The 11,379-nt window shown below is 34.9% G+C and overlaps 1 protein-coding gene across 2 annotated transcripts; it reads right to left on the bottom strand.

Moving 5' to 3' along the window:
• Positions 1–3,673: 3,673 nt before the first annotated feature.
• Positions 3,674–11,036, bottom strand: LOC116003181 (acetylornithine deacetylase). 2 transcript variants are annotated; one of them, XM_031243344.1, is made up of 10 exons: positions 10,654–11,035; positions 8,783–9,027; positions 8,566–8,674; positions 5,934–6,072; positions 5,781–5,838; positions 5,652–5,669; positions 5,380–5,502; positions 4,814–4,967; positions 4,680–4,713; positions 3,674–4,011 (listed from the first exon to the last, which is right to left on the bottom strand). In XM_031243344.1, exons 1-10 carry the CDS (start codon positions 10,978–10,980, stop codon positions 3,908–3,910), a joined length of 1,311 nt encoding a protein of 436 aa, XP_031099204.1. In that variant the 5' UTR covers positions 10,981–11,035; the 3' UTR covers positions 3,674–3,907. The 2 variants fall into 2 exon arrangements, with proteins under 2 accessions (XP_031099204.1, XP_031099205.1); XM_031243345.1 differs by lacking the exon at positions 5,380–5,502 and having other exon boundaries at positions 10,654–11,036.
• Positions 11,037–11,379: the final 343 nt, after the last annotated feature.

Here is an 11,379-nt window from a genome sequence, read left to right as displayed (position 1 = left end):
TATTGTACTTTTAATATTATTTTATTGTTTTAATTGTTTTAATGTACAATATTTTGGGCGGGAAATAGGATTTCGTTTTGGAGGATTTTGTTTATATATATATATATAGATATATATAGATATAGATTATAACAATATACTAATCCTAATGCATAACAATGTTTTGATGTTATAGGATTTCGTGTTTTAATATTATTGTACTTTTAATATTATTTTATTGTTTTAATTGTTTTAATGTACAATATTTTGGGCGAGAAATAGGATTTCGTTTTGGAGGATTTTGTTTATATATATATATATATATATATAGATTATTATTATTATTATTATTATTATTATTATTAGTATTATTATTATTATTTTATTGATAAAAGAAATAATTTTTTTATAAGGTGATGTGAGAGTGGACAATTTTTTAAATATAAGAGAAAATTGCATAGATGGAACGTGAATAGTGAATATTTACAAATTTAGTGATATGACATTTTGAAAGTCAAAGAAGATGGCAAATTAAAAGTTCAGAAAGCCTAATAAGTATTATTTTTGTTACATTTGATACATAACTTTCATGTTTTTATCACATTTGATTCTTTTGAACAAATTGCCAATAAAAAAGGGTTAAATATTTTGTTTAAAATCATATATTTTCTCCCCATAAGCATGAGGCCGGGTTCAAGTTATATGATTATATTCTAAATTAGAAAGGTGGCATATTTGGTCTATTTTTTACTCAAGATTTGACTTAGAAGGACCAACACAAATAAATTTGCATATACATGAAAATTAAATATCACTGTGAAACGAAAAGTGGAAATAATTTTTAAGTTATGGTGAACATGTTGTGATGCTTTTTGTTGTCAATTTTGATTGTTTTTCGAGCCTCTTCATATATTGGAAGAGTAATTGGCTTCTCCGGACTTTGCGTTAGCCAATTACATTTCTTTCCTGAAAGACTAAGCATGCAGCATCTTTTGCTCATAGACTCATAGTGATTGATATTCTTTGAATCAATACTTTTTATCCTAATTAAGTACGGAGTAGTATTTTTCAGTCATATCAATGAATCAATAATTTGGAATCACTCTATTAATGTTAATTGGACATAATAAACAAAATTATCTTGTCCCGATGGCTCCACATCATCACCCGAGTGAATAATGGAGGGGTAAATTTTTAGAATATTTATAAAATAATGGAGAAGGCGACCTTTCCGTCGGAGATGGCGACTGGTGACGACTTGTCGCTGGTCGCCGGAAATTGTCGCCATTGCAAGAAGTTTTCGCCGAAAATTTTAAAAATGGGTTAATTGCTCTTTTTTTTCGGTTTCAGGGCTTAATTGCTTTGTTTTTTCGAGTTCAGTGGCTTATTTGGGGTTATTCGAGTTCTATAATCTAATTGCTTGTTCCCAAATAGTATGATGGCTTATATATAAAAATCTACAATTTCAAACAGTTAAAATACTGACTACTATATTTTATATATATATATATATATATATATATATATATATATATATATATCATTTTTAGAATATCGTATTGCCTTTTTTTTTTTTTTAGTACTATCGGCATTGGAATTTGATGCTATCATTAACGAGGTAGTAGAGTTTTAATTTTTTTGTTTAAAGTTTTATCCTCAACCTGAGGCTGTGATTATGTACGGAGGCTTTGGAATTTGATGCGAAAGCATGGGGGTTGAGGTTTGAAAACATCATTATTTGTTTCTTAAATTCATTGCCGGAGTTGCTGAAAATTATATGCCGACTTTTGACGTTTTGCATGAATCCATCTTCAAACGTTGTTGAAACAATTATGAGTTTGGAAAATAATATTTGCGATTAAGACCAAAAACACGTTGCGGTCTTTAGTTTTCAACTTTTCATAACAACTCTTCCACCGCCATAAGGAATACATTCACTCAATCAATTTCTGCAGATGACCAACTCCTTGGCCTGCAACTTCAGGATTAAAGCTAGGTCAATATCAGGCGCCAGCACGGTACTCTTATTAAATAGGTCACTTGGTCAACGTGTTGGACGTTGGTCAGATTGGTCGAGTTTAACCCCTCAATTCGAGATGTAACGTTGTGGTTTACCATAGAGAGATGTGATTAAATGGTTAATATCCATCACCAATTGGTTATAAGTAGGATATGACAACTATTGATTGTATAGGATATGACAACAAGATAGCCAAAGAACTCTACAGTCACAGGCCAATAGTTATACTGTATGCATTGTGGAAGTCATGACTGATACTGCAGTTGTATTGAAATTTGCGCGGAACAAAGGCCGTTACATCCGTCTGGAACTGCAGTTGTGTTGAACTGATACTGCAGTTATGTTGAACGGATGAATGACCTCTGTTCCGCGGAACTGCAATTTCCTTTCAACACAACTGCAGTATCAATTTAACACAACTGCAATATCATTTCAGCACAACTGCAGTATCAACCATGACCATGGTCCACAGTAATTTATCCTTTTAGTATCATATCGGTGCAGGGGTAGAGATCCCGAGGGCGCAGAGATAGATCAATATCTCTACTAAAGTAGTGCATTAAAGTAGCGAAATTTGATTGGCTTAGACCAACTTCTTTGTTGTAACAATCCAACTGAAATTGTTTGTAGTCAAAGTAGTATTTTTACACTGCGGTATTCAACTTCAAAGGCAACATAAAACATTAGTGCGGCGGGGTATAAATTTGTAAATTGTGATCCATAAAGGTCAAACTCAATATCTACCAACACCACCATTGACAATAGTAAACATTAACTTGGTTGGTCCGAGTAAGAGATATGAGTAAAATAGTAACACGAAATAAATCGTAGTAAAATTCTTTGGATTAATATTTAAGTATTACAAGATTTGTATCATGAAAAACATGATTATGTCTTTAACCTAGGCAAGACCAATTTATACAAGGCAAAAGCCCAACAAACTTCCTAAAAATAGATGGGCCGTGAGACCAAATCATGACTCAACAAACTGGGCCCATAGACAAGCTCCGAGGACCTGGGGCTAGCCCTGGGGGTCTTTCACCCCTTGCCCATGCCTTATCCTTGGATCCCGGCAAATTATGTTGTAGACGCAAATCCACCTTGTAAGGTGAACCCGAATTCAAAATACACAATTTATATCCTCAATGTTCACAATTTACATACTAAATGTTCACAATTCAAATTGTAAACATTCAATATGTAAATGAATACAAGGTGGACCCGAGTCCATGGTATAACTATTGTTGGGTCCCCTATGCCATGCCTCGATCCTTTGCACCTTGTCTGAGGCAAATTATTGCATGTACCATGGTCCACACAGCTGTGTGGACCAAAAATAAAAAGTACATTATTTTTGTAATGAAGGTACATTATTTTTGTAATGTAGGTACATTATTTGATATTATTTGATAGTATATATCAAATAATGTACCTTCAGTACAAAAATAGTGTACCCTAAAGTAATGTACCTACAGTACAAAAATAATGTACTTTTTATTTTTGGTCCGACCATAATCCATGCAATAATGATTGCTTGTCCGAGGCATCCTACTTGTGGGCCGCATATGTCTCGGGCTTCTCCTCTTGGGCCAATCTCAATATATCAATCAAATATGGAGTAGTAAACTACATACCATTTCAAATAATAAATTTGGATTAAAATTCTAGGATGACTAGCAACTTAGCAAGTAGTACTTTCTTTTGCTGAGAATAAAGATTTTTCCCTGCTACAGCATACAGATATCATATATGCAGTGTATCATGGAGAAGTATAATCATTGACAACTTTAGTAAATCCAAAATTCAGTCACTATGAACCTTAAAGGATTTTCAAGAAATGTCTCAGTTTACAGGATTAGGATACAAGGAAATACTCATATTGATAGCAGAGGGGTTAATAGTAGTCTGTCAATCTTCCAACTGTGAGATGATACTGGCAAAGACACCATATCCTTGACACATGTCTGTCAGAAGACAATACTCATTCTTGGCATGGTATGTAGCCATTAAGCCTGCAAGTTTGTTCCAAAAAAAATAAAAATTGCATCATTCATCACGCCAAAATGATATTCCCTCCGTCTCATTTTGTGTTTAGTTCCGTGGCAAATTATACCATGGATCAGGGTCTACCTTGCATTGTAGACCCTGGTCCAAAAATAACCTTCATATTCTAAATCTATAGTTGACACATTTTGTACCTGCAGTTGAGAGTTTTTGCACATGTAGCTATCATATTATGTGTCAGCAATTTTCAAGTTATTTGTTTACATGTACAGAAACGGTTAACTGTAGGTATAGAATGCGTTAAATGAAGGTACAAAATTTTTGTATCAGGACCGTGAACCCTGGTCCATGGTATAACAATTGTAGTGTAGTTAACCAAGCTTGACTAAAGTTATTTTTTAATTCAATTTTTCATAATATTAAGTTTAGTATTAGTATATAAAATTTATATATTTTTTTTTAAAACAAAAATTTATATATTTAGAAATTACATTAAAATACTATTAAACACAAAAAAACAAATTTTAAAATCATTAAAAAATATACTAAAGAAAATAAGTAAAGAAAAAAAAAAGTTGATCTGGCTAATGAATAGTAAACAAGACAGGTAAAAGAAGACAGATGTGGTATTTGTTATATTCTAATTTAAGCCTGGTAGAAAGCTACAAAGTCATACCATAGCCTGAAGTCTGAACATCAAAACCCTCATCCTGCCATGTAAAACAAAAAGGTTATGACTTATGAGGGAATTAATAATCTTAAAATCATGTTTGCATAAGGCCGAAAAGAAATAGATCCAAGGATAATAACCTGCAAATCTCGTATCAGCGGCAGAGTACCAGTTATAGAATACGGTTTTACATGCCCAACTATTTCTTCAGTCGCTTTGCACAATACTTGGAAACCACGAGACTCAAGGTTACAAGCAACTCCTGACGATGCCTCATCAAAACATATACTTAATCTGTGCCATGAAACCAAAATAGTATAAATGGCAGGTGAAAAAAAAAATGTTCAATAAATTGGCTTCTTTACAGTTAATATATCCAAGAATCTGGAAGATAACATCCCTTCATAAACAACTCCAATTAGAGGCAAAATTTGAAGTGTTCTAATCTAAGGGACCAAGGTCACTCAATTGGGCTATAATGCACATGGACCAAACCACACTGAAAGATTGAACGCTATACAAAGGATTAGGCCAAGATCACTCAATTGGGCTAAATGTACCTGGGCCAAACCACACTAAAAAATTGAATCTAATCAATTAGCTAATCTAAGCCATGACCTTATAAACCCATATGTTCTCTCTTATATTTTCAATGTGGGACTCTTCACATGAAGTAATGCATTTTAGAAAATAAATAATGCAACACCTGCCCCTAAGGTTTTCATCAGGCAGGGCGTATTTTGAAACAGGCCCTCGAGTGTCAAGCTTGTCTATGTTTGCATTCAAGTCATCAACATATTCTTGTAGCTTCGTCATCACATCTGATACACTGAAAACCCAAAAAATTATAGAATTCAGACTTCTTTGGTGAAATTACTACATAGAATTGTGACATTTACAAGATGCTTTGGAAACAGAATTGTCATAAAATTTCCGATGAAGAGAGCAAAACATAGAAAGAGAAGGCAAAATTTATACCTGTAAAACGGAGTCAACCTGCAAAGTATAAAGACAATGTCAGATATCATTTCCAATCGAGACCCTTTTAGTGTACAGACTCTATATGATGTTTTCCTTGCAATAGGCGATTCTTGAGAGAAAACTAACCTAACATCTCCTGAAACGGTGCACTCAGCTGGTATTTGATTGATACCACCCCCGGGATCTGTGAAACAAATACGGAGTAATGAAGGATAAGAAAAGCAACTTGCATGGGCAAATAATTTTCTGAAATTCTTTTCACAACGGATCTAAACTTACAACTCCATTGAGTTGGCTTCATGGTTGATGGTGTTGCGAATCCATAAATTTGTTCTTTAGGATGAGGAGGGAAGTCTTTGTAGAACCGTAATTGGATTTCTTTAAGCGCCTCCATTGCTAACTCCAGTGGATTAATAGCCTAAATTTTGACATGATACAAGATAAAAACATCAGGGTACATTACAGGTATGGGAGGCAATTTTAGCCCAATTTACTGCGACCTATTCAGCAATCAGCACCACACAATCTTTGGAATTAGGCTGGTCAACCTCAAAGCAATTGGGCAGTTTGGTATTTAGCTGACAAGCACACAGTTTAGCACAGTTTAGATGATAGGTTCAGATGGGTTAAACTCACAGGCGTAGGTGGCAAATTGGCATTTTTTTCTACATGCCAAATTCAAACGGTTAAATAGGATGGGTAAAAAATGCCCATTTTAATTAATTAAATTAAAACTAGATTTTTTATAAAAATAAGATTAAAATATTGTAAACAAAAAAATAACAATATTGGGCATATGATATTTTGAATAAAAAAGTTGATGGTAAATCATGAGTTAAGTTTCATATAACCTGACCAACTCTAAAGTCCAAACTCGTTATTAACCAGCTTTAAGAGTTAGCTAAATTTCAACCGAAATATATTGACCCATAGTAAAAATGTGAGCGATTTAGGCAAGTTGAAATGTAAATTGGCCAAAACTGCCTTCTTTACTGAAGGTTTGATACAGGTGAGTGGGTGACCCTCAACTTTAGTTGAGGACTTGCACTTCCAGTGAACTACCAATTCATCTGAGCTGGGCTCTGTTGATGCACTCTCTCATCACTCCAATCTCCCATCTCTTTCGATTACAAAGACATGCCAACTAGGCTATCAATCTATTTTCCTTCTTTTCAGATCCCCTTCACATTTGTAAGCCATCAAAATGTAACCCATTCAATTTAGCATCTCTTTCTACTTTAATTTTAATTTTATTTTATTTTCATAGTTTCTTATATTGTCAAATTCAAACATAAAATACAATATTTATGAGTTTATAATTTAGATTTAGATTCAGAAGTAGCAAATGCAATATTTTACTAGTTAGAGAGAGAGTGGAAGTTAGGAAAAGAAATCTCTCTAACTTCCACTATCCTCTACTAGACATTTTTGGATTCCACCTTTCTGGTGGCATTTCAGCTACCAAAGAGGTTCTAGGGAAGGCTAAGCATTCCCCCTACTGTCCATTTTATCCCTGTGGAGAAAAGGTTTTGTCCCTTTGTAGTCTTGACGTCTTGTACCTAGAAGGGTGTTGTGGCTTTGGTGGTGTGGGGATTTGGAGTTTTTTGTCGGACATGAAGATTGGGGTGGTTGGAGATGGCTCACAATGGTGGCTATGGAGAAGATTGAGGAAGGCAAAGGGATATAGCAATCATTTTTGTTAGGGTAGTTTCAGGTAGGTGGCGATGGGCAAGGGTATCAGTGGAGGAAGTAGGAATGTTGAAGGACAGGGATGGCTTTGGTTGGTGATGAGATGGTAGTGGAGGTGAAGATGGCAATAGGTGTGGAGAGTGGATGCAATGGCAAAGGACAAAGACGATGAACCAACAAGAGATGGTTGATGGCGGTGGCGTGGATGTTAAACCAATGTAATTGGCAACTTCGGTGGTGGAGGGAAGAAGGTGACTAGCAGTAGTAGCAGCAATGTGTGGTAGTTCACAAACAAGGTCTAGGGTTTCTTGTGTTTGGACTGTTTTTTTATGTGGGCATGTATTGGTATTGGGTTGAGCTTTTTCTTTGTATATGGTTATAGATATAATGTGTTTATCAGATTCTTAAATTCTTTGCTACATTAAGTGTAGGTTTTTTTTTTAAATCTTTCAATTATGGGCTTCATTTATAATGTGTATCTTATATACTTGTGGAGTTGTGGTAATAAAGTTATTTCATCATTTCAGGCCAAAAACGAAAAGAATTTTAGATTCAGATTCTAATGTCTAAGAACAATCTAGCTGAACATAAAGTTACTTTCTTCATTTAGCTATTCTTTTATGCCATATTTTCCAATATGAATCTAGCTTTAGTTATTTTAATAACTAAAAAAAGGTGGATGAAAGCAGGTCAAATTACATAACACTTCAAACATTTTATGACCCACTCCTCAAACCATTCCAAATTGCCAATTTTAATCCAGATGTAATATGCAAAGGTTACAAAACAATGCATTTTGTATTTCAAGCCATTTTAACCCTCTGATTTGCCACCTCTATTTGCGCAGGTATTTCCATAAAAAAGAATGTAGAAATCATGTGGGGAATCCCTTGATTCCCTTCAACATCTGATTAGGTCTAGAGACAAGTTAAAATGATGCATCTCTCCCACTTTATATGTCTTATTTACTATTCATTGGTCAAACCAACTCTTTCTTCTTTGTTTATTTTCTTTAGTATTTTTACTTATTTTTAAATTTAATTTTTTGTGTTTAATAGTACTTTTAATGTAGTTTCTAAATATATAAATTTTGTATACTAATATTAAACATAATATTATGAAAAATTAAATTAAAAATAACTTCAATCAAGCCTCGTTAACCGAACCAGACACATGGAATAGGACGGAGGGAGTATCTATTAGCTGTCAATAAAATGAGTACCTTATGGGCCAGACCACTGTGGAAAAGTTTTCCAGTAACTTTAAGTTTCCATGGTATCATGCCACCAGTACCGACGCAAGGCTGCTTATCGGCTGTGTCAATCCAGAATCTATATGGAGAAAGACAGTTCGTCAACAAAATGTATCAAGACTTAGCAATGTTTCTGCCGAGGTAATCTAAGCTCCCTTAGGCCTAATACAATGTGAAGTTTACTTACAAAGGACCGTGCTTCAACTTATCAAGCAATCCATCTTTCACTAACGCATCCACTCCAACCCCCGGGATGGATGAGTTCTCTTCACTGGCTATGAAGACAGCAACCACAGTGGACTTCAACTGTGGTTTTGTCTCTCCCAACTGTCTCATAAGTTCAGCAACAAGGGCAACATGGCCTAAACAATCAGTAGTTCCCCGTCCACGAAGTTTGTCACCATCAATGCTCAATGAGAAGGGATCAAAATCCTGCACGCAGAATTGTTATCAAAATTTTAAAACATCATCAAACTAGCCGATTAACAAAAAGCCATGTATCGGTGACCACTGTAGGCCATGGTTCACATAAGAGTGTGTCGTGGCCAACGTGGCATGAGAAAATAGGAAAAGATAATGAAAAAAAAAAAAAAAACTACTGCTGAAAATATTGCGCTTTTCTCATGCTAGAATAAGACTACAAATACATAATATCCATGCAAACTTATGTGAATATTACCATTGGATTTACGAATGTTATGCATTGAGTTTGTGAATATTATTGATGGTTTAATTCTCTTGCACAAGAAGCACAGTTTTTTCCAGTAGTGCATATTTTGCCTGCGCTATACTTTGCAATTTTTTCTTGCTACGTCAATCATGGTGCATACCCTTATGTGCACCATGGGGTACAATAGTCTAACTCAAAGAACAGTAAATTTTCAGTAATCCAAACCTATAATCAACTTCGCAACAAAAACTACAATTTAGCAAGTATAAAAGCAACCAGCATTGTATTTAGTTTGGCTTAGCCTATTAAGCTTAAAACTTTCAAATTTTCTATTGCAGTTTTTTGGAAAGAAAACAAGTAAAAATATTTTGTCCATATTGGCTACTGAATCATACTCAATAAAAATGATTTTCCTAAGAGAGTACTTGAGCAGAATTTTATTTACATGCACACTTGAGCATACATTCTGTCATACATATGATTTAATTAGGAAATCAGCTACTCATTAAGTGCCGCGCCCTGCTTCCATTCAAATAACAGTGAGAAAACGGGGGCAACACCAACCAAGATGGCTAATGATACAAACTTGTAACCACAAGGTCACGAGTTTGAATCCAGTCAGCTATGGACCACCTAAGCTGGTTTACCTCCTTGGTTTGAGTCGGTCAGCTATGGGCTGGTTTACCTCCTTGTGTCCCTTTGCCGGCAAGGGTCACAAGGCGAGATTTCCCAGTGCATACCCTCGGGTGTGGTTGCAGTTTCGTTTTCCCTCATCACCCCAAAACAGTGAGAAAACAGATTTTACTAACACTGCTTGAATTTAATAGTTATTCCAAACAAGGCAATTAACAGACAAAGATAGAGAAAACAAAACAAATAAAAAAAGGATAAAGATACTGAATTCAATGAAATTCACTTTGGGAATAAGGATTGCTCCATAATATTCACAGTAAGTACATTTGTTTCATATGATTAACTGGAACAAAAAAATCAGGTTTCCAGAGGAGGGTGGGAGTGTAGGGAAGAGCAAAGAATCTTGCCTTAAGTTCCTGACAGTAAATGAATCCTAATTAGGCAACTCATTGAAAATAAAGATCATTTTCCTCCCAAACTAATTAGACTGAAACAAAATAGAATATACCTTGAGAACAATTGATAATCTAGAGCCACAACCAAATCCCACCACATAACAAACTCAAAAACACAAAAGGGTCAAAGAAAAGCAACCAAATAAAACAAACACAAATATCTTCAGAACTGTATTGCCCATAGCAATTTTTCCTATATAAATTCCCAAATTTATATCTAAGTGAAAGTAGCCAGTTCCAAATTCATATCCAAGAACGATAAGGCCCATTAATGTAAAGAGAAAGAGTGAAGTGACAGACCCAATCAGCAGGATTAGCAGTGACGACATCCATATGCATCCCGACGAAAGAAAGAACCTTTCCGGGCTGGGTACCCGGATACTCGACGACAAGGTTGCCCCGGTTGGGCTTATAGGTGACATGGTTGATAACGAGTGGACCACCGCCGGTGGTGGTGCTGAAAGGGAGGAGGGAATCAAGAACGTGCTTTACCACTCTGTCCTCCTCCGGGATCAGCTCCGGTGGGTTGTTCTGCACGTACTTGGACTCCCCAATCAGCTTTCCCAATAGAGCTACAAAGCGCTCCTTGTTCAGATCACCGAGGGCTTGCTTCACCGAAGTAGCCATTGTAGCGTTGAGTAATTCGGCCAAAATATCAATGGGATTGGAATAATTCGATCAGAGTGCAACACTTTGTATTTATAGGGAGGTGAATCTTCTGTACACTGCTTTTTATTTTATAATAATCTTTACAAGTATTATATTAAAGTATAAGAAGAATAAAGTTGGTAAATACGATAATTAGAGTATTAGATTTCTTCTATAGGAAAAAGTATCAAATAAATTATCAAATTTATTGTTGTTGTACAAGAAAAATATGTGTAATAAACATTTAAAAAAAAATTATTTTATGGTGAATCTGATTATATTGTTTATATGCTATATATTAAGAGTTGTCATTTCCCTTGTCATACTAGTTGAGAGGAAATATCGAAATGTTTTCAACTCAAATCTATACTATATATA

Source organism: Ipomoea triloba, chromosome 13 (assembly GCF_003576645.1).
Source record: "Ipomoea triloba cultivar NCNSP0323 chromosome 13, ASM357664v1".
In the NCBI taxonomy this organism is placed as follows: Eukaryota; Viridiplantae; Streptophyta; class Magnoliopsida; order Solanales; family Convolvulaceae; genus Ipomoea; species Ipomoea triloba.
This window is presented reverse-complemented; position numbering and strand designations above follow the sequence as displayed.